This window comes from Nelumbo nucifera, chromosome 1 (assembly GCF_055504915.1).
Source record: "Nelumbo nucifera cultivar China Antique chromosome 1, China Antique-T2T, whole genome shotgun sequence".
NCBI lineage: Eukaryota > Viridiplantae > Streptophyta > Magnoliopsida > Proteales > Nelumbonaceae > Nelumbo > Nelumbo nucifera.
Genome location: NC_142649.1, coordinates 79069801 through 79094179, shown reverse-complemented (window position 1 = coordinate 79094179; position 24379 = coordinate 79069801). Strand labels below are relative to the sequence as shown.

Sequence of the window (24379 nt, the reverse complement as noted above, 5' to 3'; positions counted from 1 at the left end):
ACTCTTCGGATGACCGGCTATTCACTCACTCTCTCTCTCTCTCCATATAAAAATCGAAGAAAACCTTGTCAAACACCTCTATTCCTTCACAATTCACACTCTTTGGCTGGCCATAAGATCCCTTCCAATGGCTACGACCTTTCGATTTCGTGCTTCTCTTCTCGTCTCCCTCATCCTCATTACCACCCCATCTTAGTGCCCCTCGTTCACATCGCCTTCGAACCCCAATTTCGAATCGAAGGCCGACAGCAGTGGCTCTGACACTACCAAGTACTGGTGTGCAGCGAAGAACAACGCCGAAGATTCAACTTTGCAGACGGCGTTGGATTGGGCTTGCGGAGCGGGAGGCGCCGATTGCAGGGCTCTACAGCAAGGTGGTCCCTATTACAATCCCTAGGATGTCCAATCTATGGCCTCCTACGCCTTCAACGATTACGCCCTCAAGAATGGCTTGTCCAACACTACCTGCAATTTCGACAATAGTGCCACCATCATCACTCTCACAAAGCAGTATCTCTGCATACGATGCATCTTTCGCATTCCAACAGGAAACCATCTTCGGCATCCATTGCTTTTGAGCGGAGCAGAGAGAGCTTCTAGAGATAATTATGAATTTGCCCAGGAAAGGAGCTCGACGTCACTCTCTGGATCATCTTCATCTACTAAGATGAGGTTTCTGTTTGGGTTAATATGACAATTATTGAGCTGCTTTGGAGAGGAAGCTAGCGTTGCAGCTGGAGCAGGCGACGTTGTACACTTAATAAGGGTAGTATGGGGATTAAAAAATATTGTAACGGCGGATCTAAACGAAAAATTAACTGAAGGGGGTCTTTGTCTCACAGTCATAGTACTGGGGGGTCTTTGTCGCAAAACAAAATATAGGGGGTCTTTGTCACAGACCCCATAGTATAGGGGGTCTTTATAATTTACCCAAAAAATATTATTTACAAAAATATTTAAGAATCTAAAGTTTGTTTTTCTTTGTATAAGTAATAATAAAAAATAACTGATTTAGTAATTGAAATATTATAGCTACATATGATTGCATTTGGATCTTCTACATTCTCATATGTTTTTCTTTAAAATTAGTTATATCACTATAATTATCAATTAATAATTTAATTTAATAAATATAACATATTAATGAATTTATCAATATTTCGAACCTTAATGTTGATTGAGGCTGATTAAGACCAAATCGGATATACTGACATAATGACATTCAAAATTGGGTTTAATTTTTGATAATTTCAGAAGGTTGGGTCAGGTTTCACATCAAAGACTTTCGGCATTTCTGGTAAGATGTCTTATTATTGTTCTTTTTGGAACACAATATAGTAAGTATGTTGATATCCGTCAGAATATCTATTTTCCATTGGATATGATACAACAGCACCTCACATCTGTCTTTCCTTCTATCAACAACCAAGGTAAGAACAATATTGATGTTCTGGTGTAGTGTTCTCTCTCTCCCTCTTTCTCTTTCTTTTTCTCTCTCTCATTCTCATCTCTTTGAGGTCAAAAGCTAATGCAGAAATAGACTGGCATGGAGAGACTGAGATGTGGCACTCTAAAGTGTGAAGTCTTTTATCTTGCGAGGAAACCATTTCAGTTCACAGTTATAATCGCAGATCTCTGTTTCAGAGGATGATTGAGTTTCATTTTGCAAGGAAACCATTGTTTGGATTTCGTATTGGAAATGGCGATTTTCACTTGGAGATGTTGAATCCCAGTTCCGATTTGCAGAGAACAGTTACCACCGCAAACAGGGGCACACCGGTCTCTACTTGAAACAAAAATGGGTTTGATAATCCACCATTGTTTTCTATATCGATTCAAATGCCCAATATGAGCGCCTCTTTGCATTATTGGTTATTGATGAGGGCGGATTTGGCCCTCCAGTGAAATTGTGACACCTGGCACCTCATGCAAACCAAGTGCAGCCTCTTGACAACTGAGCAGCTCGGGCAACTCGGCACAACTCGGGCAGCTCAGTATAGCTCGGGGAGCTCGGTATAGCTAGGGGCAGTTCGGCATAGGCAGCTCGCCACAGGCAGCTGGCCACTCCGCAGGCAGCCTGGCGTCTTACGAAGAGCTCGCCACTTAGGGGCAGCTCGGCACTTATAGGTAGCTCGGCATAGGTAGCTCGCCACAGGCAACTGGCCACTCCGCAGGCAGCCTGGCATCTTACGAAGAGCTCGCCACTTAGGGGCAGCTCGGCACTTACAGGTAGCTCGGCATAGGTAGTTCAGCACTTAGGGGCAATTCGGTGTATCGTAGGAAGATCTCCTACCTGACAACCATACCTAACAGATCCGGAGGCCTGCACCCACATCTCTCGCTAGGCGGCGCCGTGCCTGTCAATCCTGAGAGCTGTCCCTTGACTGGTAGAGCCGTACTCTGCAGCAGTCGCCTGCACCCGCCACCTCAGCTTTGGCAGTAACGGCTGCGGCAGAGAGACAGAGGCAGTTATGCCTGACTTGACAGAGGCTGTTACGCCTGATTTGACAGGACACCACTATATAAGGACTCCGACCCCCAAAGACAAGGGAGAGAAAATGAAAAAATGGAGGTAATCCCTGCTCTCTAGCTCTCTCATTCCTCTAATATCATCTTCAAGATCTTGACAATCAGAGTGCTAATTTAGGCATCGGAGAGCCCCCGTCGGGTAAATACCCCCGGGCCCCCTGGTTCAGTTCTCGCAGGTTCCTCATCTCTCGCCGCCTAAAATGATGAGGAAAAAATGGAGTTCTCGCAGGTCCCTCATCTCCCGCCGCCTAGAAAGGAGAGGAGATCACCTCATGCAGAGGGCAGTTGGGTTGCGCTACACCAGGGAGCTCCACCATCCTCTGAGTTACAGGCCGCCTAGGAGCAGGTCAAATGACGAGTCCACCAAGTAGCTCTCCACCAGGGAGCTCGTCACCAGGTAGCTCTCCACCAGGGAGCTCATCACCAGGTAGCTCTCCACCAGGGAGCTCGTCACCAGGTAGCTCTCCACCAGGGAGCTCGTCACCAGGTAGCTCTCCACCAGGGAGCTCGTCACCAGGTAGCTCACCACCAGGGAGCTCGTCACCAGGTAGCTCACCACCAGGGAGCTCGTCACCAGGTAGCTCACCACCAGGCAGTTTGCCACCAGGGAGCTCCATCATCCTCTGAGTCACAGGCCACCTGGGAGCAGGTCAAATGATGAGGTACTTAGCCAAAAAATTGGTACATCACAAAAAAATTGGTACGTGACCAGAAACGGTTACATCAGTTATCAAACGAAATGAACGCAAATGGGTCTAATAATCCAGTCCCCATTTGCATTTTCTTAAACTGGTACGTGATTCATTTTCATCAGACATATTTGCATTTACACCACTATCAAATAGGGACATGCCCCTTACGGTGGTGTGGCCGAATCGAGATCGCATCTCCGCCCCACAAGGGGTTGCCTCACAACACATCCCCGCCATGTATTGGGAACATCTCCCAATGATAACATTATCGAGACTGGTATTATTATTGGGAGATGTTTCCAATACACAGTGGGAATATACTGTGCGACAGTGATATGAACTCAGCCGAATCACTCCCTCCAATCTTTTCCCTATGGTTATTATTTTTTAAATTGTCTCTTAATTTTTCTATTTTGACTTGTAATCTCATACTTGTTGAATAAGAATAAGAACGCGTTATAGCTCTGATTTGTGTGCAGTGCCTCCCACCCCGCCCCGTCGATGCGTTTAAAGTTAAATAATGATGATCAGTTGTAATGGAAGAGTAGAGTTGGGATCAGCTACCAACACACAGGTGCCAACAATTAATGTTCCAATCAGCCATTGCAGCCTTATATCAGAAACATTTCTTCATAAATGGAAAGGCTGTGTTTGGTTGGGGTGCAAATTTATTTGTATTTTTATAAATGCATGGGAGTGCAAATGTAAAAAATGCAAATTTTTGTTTAATTTTATTTTGGATATTATTTTATTTTGTTTTATGTCTTAATTTATTTTATCTGTACTACAAATAAAATAAATTAAAACTTGAAATAAAAATATGTTAAAATTTACACTCAAATCATTTGCACTGCTATGGTTTTGCATCAGTGCAAATTTATTTGCATTGCAATCAAACATAGCTTAAGGGAGATGTTCCCAATGTGAAACTGCAGTGACCTGTTGGGACAGGATTGGGAGTGTTCTATTGGTATGGTAGCAGATCCCTATCCCTATGGACTTATTGATGGGCAAATAGAATGACAACAGCTCAGTAGATATTTTTAAGCCATTAGCATAGAGTAGTAGATCTGTTTAAATGGAGAAGGTATGAAGGGATTTACTCAGAGTGTTTTTCATATCAACCTCAGAGCACATCCCACCATGAACAAAACCATGGTGTGCTTATTATGCAGAAATTATATTATTCGATGACGCATGCAATGTGGCATGCCTATTGATTGCCACATATCTTCCTCATTTCAAATGCCTAATGGAAATCAAAACATTAGGCTCAATGGAAAGTTATTCCCATTAGTGAGTTAGTTTTAGGCTGCATTTGGCGTTCCTTATTTTAAGTACTTATCTGTTTGCAGTTAAAATGTCCCAATAAGCATGGAATTTTTAACTGCAAAAAAGAGCCAAATCCTTAAAATAAGGAATGACAAATGCAACCTTAATGCTTCCACGACAAAGGATCAATTGACCTTCACTTAAATTTCAGATGAGTAAGGCGAAAAAAAAAAAAAAAAAAAAAGCTCAGATGAGCTTCCATGAATGAGGACCTCAAGATCAGTAATTGGCTCAAATAGAGATAGTAGGGCCTCCAATTGCATTACTAGATGCCATGTGGAACCCAATTCACTGATGTAACATCAGCCTATGGCCCTATGCGTGAGTTATCCCTGCCAAAAACTAAAGTGGTCGCCCAATTCACAGCAACATAAAACCTGTTCCTCCAGCTAACAACACGTGTTAGATAAGCAGAACGCCACATCATCCAGCTTAGAAAACCTGCAAGGGAAATTCCGTTTGCATCCTGACAAACCAAAAGGAAATTGAAGCGTGAGAATGATGAGAATTAGCATTTAAATGTGGCTAGCAAGTTAAAACAAAAAACTAGTCTAAACAAAATGATCAGTTATCACCAATGTGATTCGTTTTACTTGTATAACGCATTTTCCTACTCTAAATAGCTCCTGTGTGTTCCAACAAGAACTGAATCAAGATACTAAGCTCTAATCCCATCTCATTCAAAATTCAGATGCACGATGGACAGAAATCTCCCAAATTCCTTTCTGGTATTATGAATTGGGATCATACTCTAGCTGACGAGTTAACTCAATTGAACTACGAGAATAAGTCTGAGATGGAATTAGTTCTGAAGATTGGTACAAAGGCACGGAATCCAGATTGAGTTTTGGACTTGTATTTTCTGAATCCATAAGTGGCATTCCTATGTCTTTCTAGCCTGCTCTTGACTTATATTCTCTCCATATGCTACTTTTTTAGTATATCCATAGCTTAACAAACTGTGAGGCAGATATGGAAGCATATAAAAAAAGGCAAGAAACTACCTTGGATTGGCGCAAATCAACTAATGCTTTGTACCGTCCAACAGATGCCATACTCCCAAGGTGCTTGTAAACAAAAGGCTCACCAAGGGGAATGTCTTTTGAACAGAAAGCCTTGCCTCCATTCTGTTGCCCAATCCTGTTAATCAACTCTACCAAAAATTTGCCTTCTCTTTCTGCAACCTGTTAAAAGAATTGAATTGTTTGTATGATGAGAAATGAAGAAAAAGTTATTGAACCAAGGTAATGAAAGAGGTCACATTGAGTTATCTCTTCGTTTCAGTTACAAGGTATTTGTAATCCTTAAATACATTGATTTAAACAGCAAAAGAAAATAAATATGGCTGATAGGAAAATATACACAAGGGATACTTTACCTGAGCTAAAGCTGGAAGTACTTGCTTCCCTGTCTGTTCCAAGAAACCAGCACAATCCCCTAAAGCATATACATCTTGCACCGAAGGAACACGAAACCATTCATCAACACCTATCCTGTATCATTACAATCATAATTAATATAATCTGTAGTAGATATTGGAAGAAAACATGACTAACATTTGAACAGAACAATGTACCTTCCACCAGGCGACTTGGGAAGATCAAGTGATTTTACAAATCCTGATGGGCCAACACCTGTAGACCAGACAAGTAGGCCATATGGGACATCAGTTCCATCACTGAGAACTATCTTCTTGTCTTGAACTTCTTTCACAACACCCCGCGTAAGCCGAACCCCAGACTGATACATGTTTCAAAAATCCTGGATAATTATTCAACCATTGTGGCAGAAAGAAGAATAAGAAAAGAAGATTCCGTTGAAATACATAAACACAACTGCAATCACCTTCGTCAAGTGCTTTATTGCATATTGTCGTAATCCTATATCAAATGACGACAAGATTTCATTTGCCTGACCAAACGAGAACAAGAAAAATTTTAGGTACTTGGATATCTTCCTCTCAAATTCCATGGGAAGAGACATAAAAAGAAAAACAATATAAATAAGAAACAGAAATACATAGTACCTCTATTAGGGTAACCTTGATATCATCCTTAACATGAGAATACCGCTCACAAACATCTTTTATAATAAAATCACTCAATTCTCCACTGAACTCCACCCCAGTAGGGCCACCTCCAATAATAACACAGTGTAATAGGCGCTTCTTTTCTTCCTCTGATATGCCTATGAGATGGATAGAACCGGCATTACAAGTCTACAGGGAAAAGAGCCCTACTTCTAAGTCATTAAGACAAACAGTCACGGCTTATGCATCCGTCAAGCAGATTTAGGACCAGAACTAGCTATATCCTCTATATCAGATTAAGATGTGTCATCATGCCCACATACATGGGGGACAAAAAAAGTCCTTCACATGTAGAAATGTAGATAGAGAGAACAGAGAAGTAATCAAATTATCAAAACAAGAAAGAAGCTTACCTTTTCAACCATAAGAAATACACAGGGCAACACTTAATGACCAAGAAAAGTTGGTTAAGTAGCTTGCATTCAATACAATGATTTGGTTTAGCACTGGTCTTCACCATTTAACTTGTTTATTCGCTATAGAGTTCATTATGGAGAAAACAATGGCATTATTATCTCATCCTTTGGCAATTAAAGGAAAAGGCTCACTATCTTCAACTTTAAAGATCTTGGATTGCCTAAACTCCTAGATACATGACCAAATTGGATTATTGAAGCTAAAGGCTTTTATAGGTTTAGACCATCCTGTAAAGATAATCGACAATTTGGGCTGCAACTTGAGCAGGCCTAACCTGAGTGTGACATAATCCAACACAGCCCATTTTTTCCGGGCTTAGGTTCAAATTTTTAGGCTTCAATCTGGGCTTGGGAATGAAAACTCAGGCCTAGCAAAATCTTTGGCGGGCTAGGGTTAAAGGCATCAAGTAGACCAAGCCTTTTCTAAGTCCAACCCGAGTTTTCTTTTGCTCGATTTCATTGAAGTGAAATGCTAAAAATATGATATAAATTACAAATGTAATGTCAAATTACTCATCTAAAAGGATCTGAACCTTAAATACATTACCCAAGTTGCACTCCTAATATTTAGAAACCCTTCAATTAGAAGTTCATTGGATAACTTGCTCAATCACTGAGAGAGTCGGTAAAGTTGCTAATAGTTTATGAGTGAAAAACAAAGAAAATGCATAAGAATGGCCCTACCCTTTTTCTCTGGATTAACACCTTCCTTAATTCCTTTCGACCTGTTACTATGCTTCAAAAGAAGAATCAACATTTCCCTGCTTCATTAAGGAGATTGAACTGCTATACATAGCCTAATTGGACCAAACTGGGCAAGAACTTTTGTTGGTTTGGACTAATTCAGTACTCTACATTATTGTTGAGATCTACGCAAATTATTAAACCTACTATTATGGTTGGGTTTGTCCTTTACCGTTATAGCGGGTTCTTGTCTCTGTAAAAGAAACTTCTAGGCTACATCATCAAGTTGCTATGGATATCAATTAAGCTTTTTAACATAATAAACCCATTTTCTTGTCCTATGCTTAACTTCTCCCTTCTTCCTACGTACATGTTTTTGCCACATTAACAAAAAAAAATACAAATTAAGTTATATGAAAATTAAGGGATTCCAGAAAATTACAGTGAAGAATCATTAAGAAAACATGGCTAACCTGGATTTTCAGAGAGCATCAGATTCAAAAGAAGCTTCCTTCGTATTTCTTGTGCATGATTTACTTCCCGAAGGAAAAATGCATGTTCCTTCACTCCCTTAATATTGAAAGTCAGCGGGTCAGCACCAGTAGCAATGACTAGCTTGTCATATGCAACTTTAAATCTGTAAGGCTCATGAGGTAGTCCAACACTTCCAGCTGTTTCACAGTGTACCTAATTCAAGCGATAAATAGTGTTATACAACTTTCTGATTATTATATCTTCAAACAGAATGATAAAACAGAAAAATTCTATTCCTGTTTCAGCAGTTATCCATTCCACATCCACATTAAGGAATCCTTCTATAACTTTTTAACTAGGTCTAAATGTAGTTTTATTTGGATTAAATCATACTTCCAAGGTTTGTAGTGTTTTCATAATTCATATACTGGTTTCTTTCTCTTATTTTCTTTTTTGCGAGGGTTCAATTAACACACAAGGCAGTAGAACTGCTTTAAACTCTTGAAAACCTAAAAACCTCAATTCTTCCACATGCTTCTTTTCTTCTTTTTCTGGGACAAGAACAAAGGCTCCAGCCCTTTTTCCTCTTATTTTCCAAGTTTTTCTTTCCTTTTCTAGGATATTTTTCTTCTTCTTCATAAATATGCTGATTTTCTATGTTTTGATATGCACTGCATACATATTTGATGAAGAGTATTGCCAATTATCAGTAAGACGATATTTGCTATATAACCTAGAAAATTAGCCTAAGAATCAGGTTTCATTTTTTTATAATAAAATCTCTCTCTAGGCAAGGCACTCTCCTGTAGCCTAGTTTCTCCTTGGCACCTTTACAATTACGGAGTTAATCCCTGTATACGACTGAAGATGTCTCAAAGCAGAAGTAGGCAGGGTTCTTAAACCCTGGTGTTAGGTTGTGAAATACGAAGCTTTTGTATCTATTAACTTATAACCTTGTCTCTACGCGTAGGAAATGTGCTGGTACAAGCCAATTGATGTTGGCATCTATTGTGAGCATGCGTGCATTTTCCCACAGGGCTGTGGTTATGCAGTATATGCACTTAATCCAAGTAAAAGAAACAGAGGAATAGAGGAACTTACTTCATGTTTATCAGTATTGATTCCTATGCAAGAAGCCAAGTAGAAATATGAATTAGGACATGTTGCTAAAGCAGATTGAATTCGACTGACAGGCTCAGAAACCGAACGGAATTCCAGGGTTCCGACACAAGTAGAAGCAAGCAGAGGAGTAAACACCATATGATTCCTTGGCGATATGCAAACAGCATCATATATCTTGGTGTCAAGTCCCTTGAGAAAGCGACAAGCAGCCCACCCCGTACCCAAAACAACGACTCTTGGCTTTTCACCGGGATTAGTAGCTTCAAGTCCCGGTAACTTTTCATAATAATCCTCTGAATCTAAATCTTCTAAAATATTCTCAGGTGAAGGAAATTGGTATTTTGGAGTAATCCTTATTCCTCTGCTTCCAAAGACTAAAATATATATATTTCCAATCCCAGAAAGGTACTTGAGATTGCTACTGCCTGTAATGTTGCTAACTGATGAAAAGTAACGCCTGCTTGTGGATACTCCCTCACTGAGAATACCCGTCTCAGTCATGTAGTTGCTAATGGCTCTTCCTGACTGCTTCAAATTGCTCCGTGCAAACCTTGACAATGCCATGTTGAAGACTGGTAGACCGGGAGAAGGAGAACCTAATGCTCCTTTTTAATCCTTTGTCTTCAAATAACAATGCTGAGCACCTGTAAAACAAAAAAAAAATGCTGAGCTGATCCAATCTTTAACTTGGCCCGATAGAGGGAACAGAGAAGTGAGAAATGCATACAATATGTACCGGCTACGTAACCTATCAAGAGTAAATACGCCAGTGATACGATCACCTGGGCCCTACATCCTATGTGTATGGATCACTACCGTGTTTAATCTTGATTGACTACGTACCATTGTATACGTCTTTGTTTCTAACAAATCCAGCCGGAGTGATGCCAAGAAAACAGCAGAGAAAACGAAATCCAACGGAGCTTGGTTGGTTCGCCAGCGCACCATAGATGACAACACTCGGAATCTTCAGGAAGGAGATGGAAGAAGATTCGATCTATTGACAGTTTGACGATGCAAATGGACACTCTCGTATAGTCTTAACGATTATATGGGATATGTAAAAGGACTAGAATACATGTACGTGATAGTATCTCCAAGACAACTATTTACAATTCATAGACAGTTTTGAACAATTATAAGTGGTCAGTTTTTTAAGTGTAATAAGTCAGCATTTTTTGGAGTGAGAGTAAAGGACATATATGTCATTTTTATGCCCGTTGTAAATTGCTTAAATAAGGGGTAAAAATGTTTAATGAAAAGTCCAGAAAATGGGGTTATTCATTCTTTTATTAGTAACTAGTAATTAAGCACATGCGTTACACCTGAAAAATTTTTCATATTAATTACTTAAATTTTAGATATATCATAGTTAAGATAGAAATTGAAAATTAACAAAAGTAACAATATGATTAAATAACTTAAATATTTATTATTCAATTATGACATAATGGGTTTCTTTGAAAAGTTGGACCATGGACCCACCATCTAGATAAGAGAAAATAGTTTTGTTTTTGGATTAGTTTTAAATTAGGGAAAATTATAGTGAGAGTTGACTATGCAATTAAAATTAGGTTACAAGTTGGTCCATAAACTAACAAAACTTTGACAACTGGCTCTATATTTCAAATTATAAAATCCTTCACGATGCCATCAGAAGTTTATGTGGCGGTTGCCAACATGGGACTCTTAATCCATGTTGGACACACCAAAAAGCTTATACTAAAATTGTCCTTTAATGTTGGGTGATTAGAAAATAAAAAAGGGTTTTTGCTCTCTCTCAATCTCCCTCACACTCTCTCATTCACAGTCATCTTTATCTGCTCAATGATAATGTAATTTGAAAATAAATAAAAATGGTTTTTGGTTTCTACATTTCGTTCTCTATATCAATTTCTCTCATTCTCTCTCTCTACCTATCATTCTCCCTCAACCTTTCTCATTCTTTTTCTTGATCATTCTCTCATTTTCCCTTATTTTTTATCATTCTCCTACTCCCTCTCTTGTTTTTTTTTTAATTTTCTTGCACACTTGGTATGAGACCAACTTGGTATGGTTCAAAAATCATTACACCAATTTGATAAAAAATCACAAGAAACCCTTAGTTATGAAATTTTCAATAACTGGAGAATGATAGAGATTGAGGGAGAAGGAGATATTGATCGAGAGGGATAGTGAGGGAGAAGAATGAAAAAGATTGAGGGAGAATAATAGAGAGAGAGAGAGAGGTTTTGATTTATCTACAAACTAAAGCTAAGAGCGAGAGAGATAGAGGGAGCGGGATATCGAGAGATTATGAGAGTGTGAGAGAAGGATGGGAGTGAGAGAAAATGAAAACCTATTTTCGGTATAGGTTTTTTGTTGTGTCCAACATGGACTAAGAGTCATATGTTGGCAATAACCACATAAGCCTCCAATGACATGGCATGGGATTTTATAATTTGAAATATAGAGTCAGTTGTTAGAGTTTCGTTGGTTTCTGGACCAACCTTCCACCTAATTTTAAATGTACAACTCACTTTGACTATAATTTTTCCTTTAAATTATATATTTCATTTACATTATATAAAATATTTTTCTACTTATCACACTTAATTTTTGTTTGTCTATGGTATCATTTGACTCAAACCACTAACCCACCATCAAAAAATAAAAATTGTTTGATTTGTAAGTTAACATTAAATTTTGTATTGCATTTCCATCATTGATAAAATTATTTCTTATGTATAAAACTTATTTTTGTTCAATATAATAAATGCACAATATTAGAGATGTACCTAATATTTTATTTTTTATAAACACACAACATTAGATATGTGCCCAAAATTTTCTCTACCTTTTTTTTTATTTTTGTGATTCTTTGTATTTTTTATTATTAAAAACTTTATTATTCGATTATGACATCATTTAATTTCTAGGTAGATTTTGAGTTTCACATTCCATTTTCATCATTAATAAAAATATTTTTTTTATGTTTTATAGTTATTTATTTTAATTTTGTATTATTTAATTATGGCATTATTTATTAATCCATTTGACCCCAAATGGTCGAATTGCTTGCCCACCACCGGGAGGGAAGAAAATGGTTTTGTTTTCAAATTACTTTTCAGAATATTTATTTCTATACTATTAAAATTAATATTGTGTATTTAATTACAAGAATTTAATGATAAGAAAAATATATCTTAAATATAGGATTTAATGAGAGAGTGAATAGGAAAATAGTTTTTAATTTCAATCGGTTTTAAATTTTACACTCCATTTCCATCATTAATAAAAATATTTCTTATTTCTCATACTTATTATTGTTTAATATGTATAATAAAAATGTTCGTAATTTTTTAATTTCTATTTTTTTTCATTTTATCTATTTTTTTAATTTTATTATTTAATCGTGACAACATGGATTAACCCATTTGACCCAAAATGATTTAATTCCTTACCATCACTTAGATGAAAATACTATTTTTGTTAGGTAGATTTTAAAAGTATAAGCTTTTATGTTATTGGAATTATTAATTTATTAAGTATGGATGTAATTAATAGAACTTAACGATGAGAAGAAACAAAAATTACTTAAATATATGATTCAATAGGCATGAAAGTAAGTTAATAAATTAAATGTTGGATTTAATGAGAGAGAATTGAATGCATTGAATATCTTTAGATTATCTCTTTTCAAGTCATTTAATATCAAGAACTGATTACCCTATTTTCCCTCATTTTTTTATCAATAAATTTAAATATATAGGGGTAAATTTTGTCCTTAAAAAATTTCAGAAATATTCTTAAGGCTATTTATGCTTATTAAAACAGTATAAAAATAGAAGATAGAGAATTAAATTAAAAAATCAAGTTAGGTAGACACGTGGTAAACGAGGAGATTAACCTACTATTTGAGGAATAAAATAACGTTCTTTACAGATAATGATCAACTGGTTAGGATCATCAAGAATTCAAGATGAGTCAATTAATCTTCAAACTAAAGGTGGCTGTTCCTGTTAGAAGATTTCCCATCGATATTTTTTCAGAGGAAATGCAACTAGTCTGTCGAGAATTTTTGAAGTCCTATCTCTCTGTCTATCTATCTACCTATCCATCTTGACGTCTAATTGAACATATGACATATAACGAAGAGATGGACAGGAAGAATAATCAAACCATCTGCCGTATAAGAGATGAAAGAATTGATATGACACCTCCCGCCAATTACACAGACGAGAACAGAATTTCAGATCTTGACTGCAACTAAGCAGAAAATAAACAGACATTACAATTAGAAAAGATCAGAAGAATTTGAGTATTTAACACCTCCGTCGAAGCAACGAGGTAGTGTAATCCGCTTTACAAAAAACAGAGAACCGTGGTCGCGACTCGCGAGTATCAAAAGAGATATATTCCTAGGACAAGGCACGAGTATAGGAACGAACTTGCATTAAACATCACTAGATTGAATTTACTATAGTGAGCTCCAAGCAATGAAAACCAATAGAAAACATAAACAAGTAAAAGACATTCATCTATGTGCAGAACAGAAGAAGTCCCATAGATGTTGAGAAATGAGAATTACAGAACAAGAAATCTCAACATAATTTTAATCTACGATAGAAGCAGTTGAACAAAAAAAAAGACATAAATCTACTCTGATACTGAAGCAAACCAAATAAAATGTGAAACGCCAGAAAAACAAAATGTTGAAGAAAGAGCAAGGAAAGAGCAGAGAGCAAAAGTTATGCTAGTAAGTTTGCTAAAAGTAGAAATCCTTGGACAAATGTTCCTCAGCATATACAAGATCTGGATCTCAGAGGAATAGATCAATAAAACAGTTCATCATAATTAGCTTAACCTCTGTTATAATCTAAAATATGAACATCACAAGCTCAAACAATCAGCAAATAAACGATAAAGAAATTATCATATACATTCAAACTAATCTGAAAGCTACTTAATCAACCTGCTATCCGTTTTACACTCGCTGGAAGACCAGAAGATACAGAGAGAGAATCTTCGAATGGTTACACGAAATAAGGACCTGAGAAAGAAATGGTGAAGAAGCAATCTGATCGTCCAACTAAAGCTTGGGGACCAAGAAACCGGAGATTGCCTTCTTCTTTAATAACCGATCGCTTTTTTATAGGCAACTCTAGATTCTAGCATTGTATGTTAAATGATATTTCTTGGGTAAATTAGAGATTATCTCACCTGTACTTTGGTGTAGTGGTAATTACCCCTAAAGTTCCATTCCCAATAAAGAGCCCCCCCTTAACTTTCAGATTCCAATAAAGACCCTCTCTATCAGTATTTTCTCATTTAACTTTGAAAATTTTCTCATTTGATTGTTTAAATTTTTCTAAATTTTCAAATTACCCTATTTTCAACGATTTTCTAGCATTTATTTTTTATTTACATTTATTACTGGTTTAATTGATATTATTTGTCTCTTTCATTCGTTACAATTCCATCTTTTCATAGATTTTTCTTGCTTATTTTTTGTTGCAATTTCCATTTCACATAAGTTTCTCAAGTGAATATTTTCATAAATTAACTTCTTCTATCATTCAATTTAATGAAGAGGGAGTCTTTATTAGAATGTGAAAGTTCAAGGGCCTTTGTCGCAAATGAAAATTTAGGTATAATTGCCACTGCGCCTGAAATACAGGGTAATAATCTATAATTATCCTAATTTTACGAGTTGGTAGATGGATTCAGCAGAGAGAACGAAACGCAAATTACAAGCAGTCCAATAAAGGAGGACGACAATGTAACGTGACAACGTGTAAGGCATGGTGTCAGCTTACCAGTTTAGTTTTTATAATGGACGGTCCATCTTCTCCCCCATAATTTGGGTTTCCTTTTAGGGAAATTTAGAGTCAGTCCACCACAAAAAACACAGGATGGGGGAATGGTACACCTTTTCTTATAGGAAAAACTTGTGGTCCACCAAGGAGCCCGTATGTGAAATAACCCAAATTTCCTACTCACTTGCACTACACTGCAACCGCACATCCCACAATGTATGACAGCAATTCAAGGTGTGTAAAGTGTCGGTAGAGACCGTAGGGGTGTAAACGGATCGAACTTGAATCCGATTAAAAAATTTAATATCCGAATTTGATTTGACATTTATTGGATATCGAAAATTAATATTCGAATTCGAATTCGATTAAATATTTAAATATTTAATTTGATTTGAATTTGATTAATTAATTACTTTAGCTAATTAATAAATATATAAAATAATATTTTATTTATATAAATTATTTATTATTATTATTATATGATGTAGCGTCATCCGGTCACTCCTATCTGGCACTCACGTGGCTCCTGGAAGGTACCTGAGATGAGGAAGAAGAAGAATCCCCGGGGAGTTTACCCGGTGGGGATACTCCGATGCTTAAGTTAGTACTACGTAGGAGAAGCAAGAAGGAGACGAAGGCTAAGAGTACAGATAGTGCGTTCTCACTATACTTTTGAGATTAGAGGTCTCAAGAAGCCGTTTCTCTTCTGCCCTGAGAGCTTTTATAGGGACATTTACGTCAGGTCGGGCATAACCGCCACCGGGCTCCTGCCACAGCCGTTACCTGCCAGGGCTGTGCAGGTGGTCGTTGTAGTGTACGTCTCGCCCGGGTGAATGACACGTCTCCGGAGTGACAGGCACGCCCTTGCCTGCTGTGAGACGTAGATGCAGACTGTCGAAAAGACTGGGACTGCGTTGTCAGTAAGGGATATGGCGCAGTCTGACCGGTACGGTCTGTCAGTCGGAAGCTTCCTGGGGTGTGCTCGTGCGGTTCATTCACGAGCTATTCTGTAGTGAACTTGGAACACTCCAGGGTTACCCTTAGTAGAATTGGCCCTAGGGATGGCTCGTCTGCTTGGGAGCTCGGGCGAGCTAATGACCTTAGCTCGCGAGCTAAAATTGCCTCGGAGTATCTCTTCAAAGGTAACCTGGGGCGGCCCGGGGTTCACATCGTGGCGAACCCCTTTCGCGAGCTACAACCTAGCGAGCTGCTTTGTAGGCCCATCACTTGGTTGCACTAGGCTACAACGCTGAGCTGCCACTCGTGCTAAGTCAGTGTCCATGTGTCACCGTTTCATAGGTTGGGTCAAATCATCCTCCATCAATTGCCCCCCACTCCTCGGGCTAAGAGCACTACCTTGGCGCGGGGAGTTTATGAAGCACGACGGACTAATTTGACTGAAATTCAAACTTGATTGATTGCCCACATTAAATGCATTTGCGGGAATCAAGAGATTTATTTACTTTCCTGACTTTTTAGATTCCGAAAACATGCTGAGGTGGCTTTTAACTCTGAACGTCGTGCAGTCGCAATTACCTTAATTACGGAAGACGTGCCGCCAATCACCTTCGGTTTTCAGGAGGCCGTTGGATTTTCCTTGATCCGGACCGTCAACTTGGAAGGGTGGAGACTATAAATAGGGGGGCCCTTAGGCCTCGCTTTCTCCCACACCATCTTGCTGTCTTCAGATTCTGAGGTCGCGCACTTTATCTAGTCTACCCGAATTCCTCAGTTTGCTTCGCTCCATCTCTTCTGGTGAGTCCCAATCGCTGTCAGCCATGTCTGGGTACCCGTACCATACCTACCATAGGGGCGATAGCCAGGACGACGATGCTCCCTCGAGCTCGGGGAGAGCCTGGGAGCAGATCCCGGAGGCTCGGGAGGCCTCCAAAAACATAGCGTCTACTTCTAGGGGGAGGGAGCCTGACACCTTTGGCCCTTCCTTGATGACAGCGGAGAGACTCAGATCTCTAATCCGCTACTTTTGCCTCCCTGGGGACCTAGTTTACAACCTCCCTACTGGCAACTTCCCTTGGGAGCATGGTCCCAATGACATAGTAATCTTCCAGGAACAATTCGAGGCTGGCTTGCGTCTCCCCCTACACCCCTTGATAGTGGAGGTGTTAAATCACTTTAACGTCACCATTGACCAGCTTCATCCCAACGCCATTCGAAACATGGTTGGGACTATATCTTTGTGTTATGAGTATTGTCTTCCTCTGGACCTTGATATTTTTGTCTCTATCCTCTGTATAAAAAATGCTGCTCCTGGGGTTCCTCCGAAGAGGCGCTTTTACTACCTCTCTCCCCGTCGCGGCTATAAGCTCTTATATGAGCTGCCGAACAAGATTCCCACCTGGAAGCAGGATTACTTTGTGGTTCATAACCCTGAGGGGTGGCCCTTCCCAACTGCTTGGAGGGGCGCCATCCAGGACCCCGGGGCCGAGCTGGACCCCGAAGTTCAAAAAATGATGCTGTCCTAGGCATCGATAGGCTTCCTTTGCTCGGACTACTTGGCCGAGGAGAAGCTCGTACAGGCCGGCCTGAGCCCGAGTAGGTTGTCTTTTTACGTCGTGTGGTTTCTGTGACGATGTGGTACTCACATTCGCATGCATGTATTTCATTCTTGTCGGACTAACACTGATGCTCTTCTTGACAACCATCATGTCCAGTGCCGATTCACGCCGCCTTCTCTCGAGCAGCCAGAGGCGCCATGCGAAGAGGACGCGCCCCGACCGGACTCCCCCCTCAGGAGGTACTGAGTTCGGGTCTACCGAGCCGGTTTTATCCTCCCCTCCGCCCGAGATTCCGGCACCCCCTCCCGAGGGAACTAGTGGGGTTGACTTCGGAGGGGATGAGCTCCCTCAGCAGGGGGAGGCTCCCTGTAACCCCCTCCAGCCACGCCCTTACCCCCGGTTCCCAGTGGGGAAATGAGAAGGGGTGAACGATTACCTTGTGGCTCGCCAGAGGAGCCGGAAAGCGATTACTAACGATGAGGTCGCTCAGTGGGGGAATATGGAGCCCAGGGACCTCACCGCGTTCGCCTCTACCCATTGCATGGTGGTAAGTGACCCCTTTCCCTTTTCTTCTCTTGTTTTGCTCCTCTCTGTTGTCCTCTGATCTTCTCTTTTGTCGGCAGGTGAATTCCACCATCCATGCCATGGCTCTCCAAACACGCGTCCATCGTGTCAACGCCCTCAACCAGCGGGCTGCTAACAAGAATCTCCAAGGCGAGCTCAACCGGATCTGGGGTGAGCTCCATCACACTCGCAAGGGGAGCGAGTCTCAAGAGCGGCTCGTCCACGACCAGGAGGCTCAAATCATTCAGCTTTCTGAAGAGAGCGCGCGTTACAGGGAGGAATCGTCGAGGATGGCAGCGGAGAGGGAGCTCCTCAGGCAGTAGGTGCGGGACTTGGAGTCCACTCTTCTAAATCGAACTCAAAAATTTGATCAGATGGTGGAGGCTAAACGAGAGAAAGCGGTCTGGGATTTTAAAGACTCCTAGGAATTTCACGACCTCCAGGCGGAATATGGTTCGAGTTCATACTGCTCTGGGTTTAAGCTTTTCTGGTGGCTGGTTCGGAAGAAGTTCTCCGGACTCAACCTCGACGACATCACTATGAAGGGTCTGTCTCCTGAGACGGCGGACCAAGCGGAGGAAGAGGAGCCTAACTCCCTAGAGGATGAGGAGGCGGATCCCTGAGGCGGTGTTTCTCTAGACTTCTGGTGGCTTTTAGGTGCCGTAAACCCAGTCTTTCACAAGTCTTTGGTTGGGCAGTTGTGCCCTGTGATAGTCAGACTTTCCCGAGCTGTTTAGCTCGGTTATTGCATTGTTGTCTCTCTTTTCTTTTTTCTTTTTTTTTGAAATGATAACGAAAGTTCTTCCTTTCTTCTTCCAAGTATGATGGGCTCTTTGTATCTTTGCTAAGGCGATCTCGATACCCAAGCTATCAGAGCTATATACCCGAAGTAAGGCATCTCTATGGTGCACGACAAATCGATTACCACGTGTGCCCGAACTATATGCTCGTTGGTTATTCTTTAGTTCGATCATCGTACTAGAACAAGCTATGCTTGGTGGGGTTTAAGCCCGAGCTGTTTACACTCCTCTCTTGAAGTTCGCCCATGTCGTGAAGACAACTGGGTCTGATTGCACCGAGATCGTGTTAGCTCGGCATTTTGGCCCTTAGGCTATGGGAGTGATTTATAGTTCACTTTTGAAGTTCGTCCGTGCCTCAAAGGCGACCGGGTCTTATTGCGCCGAGATCGTGTTAGCTCGGCATTTTGGCCTTTAGGCTTTGGAAGTGGCTCGTGGCCTACTCAGTTGTTACAGATAGTATTGTCTTAAGTTGACAATATTCCATGCCCGAGGTACTTGCTTCCCTTCGAGGGTCTCGAGCTCATACGTTCCTTCCCCGAGTACTCATTTCACTCGGTAAGGCGCTTCCCAGTTAGACCCAAGCTTGCCAGCATCGGGCTCAGGTACCATAACCTTTCGAAGAACCAGGTCGTCGATGCGGAGGTTCCACTTCTTGACCCTGGTGTTATAGTACCGAGCTACTCTCTGCTGGAAAGTTGCAGTCCTGATATACGCGAGGTCTCTTGCTTCGTCGAGTAGATCGAGGTTGGTACGGAGCTCGTCTTCATTCGTCTAATCACTGTATGCTTCTAGTCGCAGCATAGGTACCTCGATCTCTGCGGGGATCACTGCTTCGGTGCCATAGGTGAGATTGAAGGGTGTTTCTCCCGTGGCAGTCTTCTTCGTGGTCTGGTAAGCCCATAGGACGCTAGGTAACTCATCTGCCCACAACCCTTTAGCCCGGTCCAGCCATGCTTTCAGTCCACGGAGGATGGCTCTGTTCGTGACTTCTGCCTGACCGTTTGCTTGAGGGTGCACGACTGAAGTAAAATTATGTCAGATTCCCATGTCTCAGCACCAGTCTTGGAATTTGATGTCCTCGAACTGCTTGTCGTTGTCGGAAATCAATACCCGAGGTAATCCGAAGCGGCACACGATGTTCTTCCAAAAGAAGTTTTGAACATTTCAGGTTGTGATCGTTACGAGGGGTTCGGCTTCTACCCACTTGGTAAAGTAGTCCACTGCTACTACTAAGAACTTCTTTCCACCCGTTGCTGGCAGGAATGGTCTGAGTAGATCGATGCCCCACTGTGCAAAGGGCCACGGGCTGGTGAGATACTTGAGATTGGCGACAGGTCGGTGGTGAATATTGGCGTGCTTCTGGCATTTGTCGCATTTTTTAACAAGCTCAATGGCGTCTGCCTTCATTGTTGGCCAATAATACCCTTATCGAAGTGCCTTCTGGGCGAGGGCCCTACCACCCAAGTGTTCGCCGCACAATCCCTCATGAGTGTCGCGAAGTACGAGCTCGACTTCGGTAGGCCGCAAGCAACGCAGATAGGGGAGTGTGTAAGATCTCCGGTATAGCCGTTCGTCTATCATGACATATCTGGCTGCCTGGCGCTGCACCCTTCTGGCTGCATTGCGATCTACAGGGAGAGTCCCGTGTAGCAAGAAGCTCGCGAGCGGGTCAATCCAGCTCGGCTCTGCTTGAATGACGGGAGCGACCTCCTCTACCCCCCCGAGAATGCTAGGCCGAGGCAAGTCCTCTATGTACATGGTTCTCATGGTGATGTCGTTGGCACTAGCTAATCTAGACAGGGCATCGGCCTTAGTGTTCTTCGACCTTGGGATTTGCCTGACAAAGTGTGACTAGAAGTTGAGCAGGGCCTGTCTGACTTTGGCTAAGTAAGCTATCATGGTTGGCTCGCGAGCTTCGTACTCGCCAGTGACTTGGTTGACCACGAGCTGGGAGTCGCTGCAGATAACGATGTGCTTTGCTTTTACTTCTCTGGCTAGGGCTAGTCCAGCTATCAACGCCTCGTATTCCGCTTCATTGTTAGACGCCGTGAACTCGAAGCGTAGCGCGTACTCTAGTTTCGTGCCACTTGGGCCGTGCAGAACTATTCCGGCTTCACTGCCCTATTGGTTCGAGGAGCCATCTACGTGAAGGATCCATGGCTCCTCATCCCAGCTCGCGGTTGGCCGAACTAGGAGAGATGTCACACTGGCTGCTACCTCACGGGGTTCGGACTCGACTGGCCTGGAAGCTTCGGGCTCATCCGAGTTGGGAGCCTTGTGCTCAACCGGCCTGGGGACTTCGGGGCTGAATGTGCATTCGGCTATGAAATCTGCTAAGGCTTGGGCCTTGATGGCAGTTCGCGGCTTGTACTGGAGGTTGTATTCGCTGAGCTCAACGGCCCACTTCGTCAACCGACCAGAGACATCGGGCTTAAGTAAGACTTGCCTCAGAGGCTTGTCGGTGAGAACGATAATAGTGTGAGCCTGGAAGTACGGGCGGAGCTTCTGGACTGCAATTACCAGTGCGTAAGCCAACTTTTCTATCTCTGGGTATCTCGTTTATGCTCCCTACAATACTTTACTAACATAATAGATGGATCGTTGAACTCGATCTACTTCTTTTATTAGTACCGAACTGACCACTTTGTCGCTTGCCGAGAGGTACAGTTCTAAAATATCACCCTCCTCGGGTCGGGTTAAGATCGACACACTAGCGAGGTATTTCTTGAGCTCGTCAAACGCGAGCTGACAGTCTTGGGTCCATTCGAACCCTTTGCTTTTGATTGCTTTAAAGAACGACAGACAACGGTCCGCCGATTTGGACATGAAGCCGCTTAGGGCGGCTATGCGGCCATTCAACCTCTGAACCTCCTTCAACTTCCGGGGTGGTCTCATATCTAAGATGGCCTTAATTTTATCCGGATTGGCCTCAATGCCGCGTCGGTTGACAATGTATCCTAGGAACTTGCCCGAGGTCACACCGAATACACACTTATTTGGGTTCAGTCTCATATTAAACTTACACAAAATTTCAAAAACAGAATGCAAGTCTTGTATTAATTCATGTGAGAATTGAGTTTTGACGACCATGTCGTCTACATAGCATTCTACTTTTCTGCCAATTAATGGTGCAAACAACTTATTTACAAGTCTTTGAAAGGTTGCCCCTGCGTTTTTCAACCCGAAGGGCATAACCTTGTAACAGTATAGACCGAACTCCGTGATGAAGTTAGTCTTTTCTTCATCCGCCGAGTCCATCCTAAGGTTGCGTCCACTAAGCGGTCAATTCTAGGGAGCGGGAAGTAGTCTTTTGGGTAGGCCCGGTTTAGGTCGGTGTAGTCGACGCACATGCGCCACTTGTCGTTGGCCTTCTTCACTATGACGGGGTTGGCTACCCAGCTAGGGTAGTGGACTTCCCTTATGAAGTTAGCAATGAGGAGCTTCTCGACCTCCTCGTCAACCGCTTTCCACCGCTTCGGGGCTAGGTTGCGTTTATTCTGTCTAACGGGCCTAACTACAGGATCAATATTCAGCTTGTGAGTTATGAGTTCGGGGTTTATGCCGGGCATCTCTGCCATGGACCATGCAAAAATGTCCAAATTTTGAAGTAAGAAACTTACCAGTTCGGATCGTAGAGGCTCCTGGACGGAAGCGCCGATCTGAAGCGTCCGAGATGGATCTGCTGCCGAGGTCGGAATTGCGACTGTTTCCTCCATGGGTGTGGCTCGTTCTTTGCCTTGCTCCATGGGCCGCTCAAGTTCGAGGTCGTCGGCTACCTTGGTCTTTCCCTTCAGGGCAGCGACGTAGCACTTGTGGGACTCGAGCTGGTCGCCCCACGCTACCCCCACACCGAAGTCTGTTGGGAACTTCATAGCCAAATGGTAGGTGGAGACCACCGCCCATAGGACATGGGTGATCGGTTGACCGATTATGACATTGTAGGGGGAGGGGGTCACAACCACCAGGAAGTCGTGTTTGAATCTAACCACGCAAGGCCACGCCCCGACTTCCACAGGTACTATTATTTTCCCAAGGGGCCGGACTTCTTCTCCGCTGAAGCCCACCAAAGGAGTGTCTGCAGACTTCAGGTCGCTTCTCCGCAGCTGAAGTTGGTCGAACGCAACTTTAAAGAGGATGTCGGCCGAACTGTTTGAGTTGACAAGTACGCGTCTGACCTCGAAGTCGTTGATCCTCAGCTTTATCACAAGTGCGTCATCGTGGGGGTAGTGGACCCTTCCTGCGTCGTCTTCTGTGAAGAAAATTGGCTCTTCTGTCCTTGGCCGCTTTGGAGGGTTCTACTCTTCTCGGGCGGTCTCGCGAACTGACGTCCGAGCTGCTGCTAAAGTACAACCCGCGACGATCGAACCTCCCACTATCATGTGGATGGTCCCCTGAACCGGCCTCTCTTCCGGAGGCTGCCTCTATGGCTATTCGGCCGGCCTGTTGCTGGACTCGGGAGCATCCTTACCGTGCTCCCCTTGCCGACCTGCTTTGTTATTACTATTACTATTATGTACAAAATTTCTTAAATACCCACGACAGATGAGCTCTTCAATCTCGTCGCGGAAGTTTTTACAATTTTCGGTACTATGACCGTGATCTCTATGAAAACTACAGTACTGATTCTTATTTCTTTCATTGGGATTCCCCCTCAAACGAGGTGGCCATTTCACATACGGGGCATCCTTGATTGCCATCAGGATTTCGGCCCGCTTCGCATTCAGCGGAGTGTAATCAGTTCGATCCGCTATAGGAGCTCGGAACGACTGACCCGACTTGAACCCCCGGGCTGCGTCCTTTTTCTTTCGGCTGTCCCCTTGACTGGAAGGCTCTCCTTCCCTCTTCCTCTTTTCGGGCGCGCCCTCGCCCTTCTGGTTGATCTCTTCCTCGGTGGCTATAAACCTGTCCGCGAGCTTAAGGAATTCGGTTATGGTCGTTTGTTGGTTGACGACCATGTGCCACTTGAACTCCTTATGCGTTACGCCTTTCTTGGCTGCTGCAAGGCGCACGGCGGGGTCCAGGCGCGGTATCTGCATACAAGCGTCGTTGAACCGCTTGATGTAGCCCCGGATGGACTCTCCCTCTCTCTGCACTATGCTAAGGAGAGACTCTCTTCAGTTTGCGGACACCGCTTGCTGGTGACGAAGTGGGACGTGAAGGCTTGCGCAAACTGCGCCCAACTTCTTATCGACTCAGGTGCCAGGTTCCGATACCACGTACGGGCTGCTCCTCTAAAAGTGGTGGAGAAGGCCACGCACATGCACGACTCGCTGACCCTTGCCAGGTGCATCTGCGATTGAAAGACATCTATGTGATCATTTGGGTCGAACGACCCATCGTACTTGTCAAGAGGGGGGAGCTTA

The 24379-nt window shown here is 42.4% G+C and overlaps 1 protein-coding gene across 4 annotated transcripts; it reads right to left on the bottom strand.

Moving 5' to 3' along the window:
- Nucleotides 1-4682: 4682 nt before the first annotated feature.
- On the bottom strand, nt 4683-14472 carry LOC104605644 (internal alternative NAD(P)H-ubiquinone oxidoreductase A2, mitochondrial-like). 4 transcript variants are annotated; one of them, XM_088886737.1, is made up of 10 exons: nt 14293-14442; nt 10182-13738; nt 9318-9982; nt 8216-8429; nt 6580-6740; nt 6399-6464; nt 6130-6293; nt 5932-6046; nt 5558-5737; nt 4683-5019 (listed from the first exon to the last, which is right to left on the bottom strand). In XM_088886737.1, exons 3-10 carry the CDS (start codon nt 9900-9902, stop codon nt 4861-4863), a joined length of 1644 nt encoding a protein of 547 aa, XP_088742863.1. In that variant the 5' UTR covers nt 9903-9982; nt 10182-13738; nt 14293-14442; the 3' UTR covers nt 4683-4860. The 4 variants fall into 4 exon arrangements, with proteins under 4 accessions (XP_088742863.1, XP_019054708.1, XP_088742864.1 ...); XM_019199163.2 differs by lacking the exon at nt 10182-13738 and having other exon boundaries at nt 14293-14472; XM_088886738.1 differs by lacking the exon at nt 10182-13738 and having other exon boundaries at nt 14358-14411.
- Nucleotides 14473-24379: the final 9907 nt, after the last annotated feature.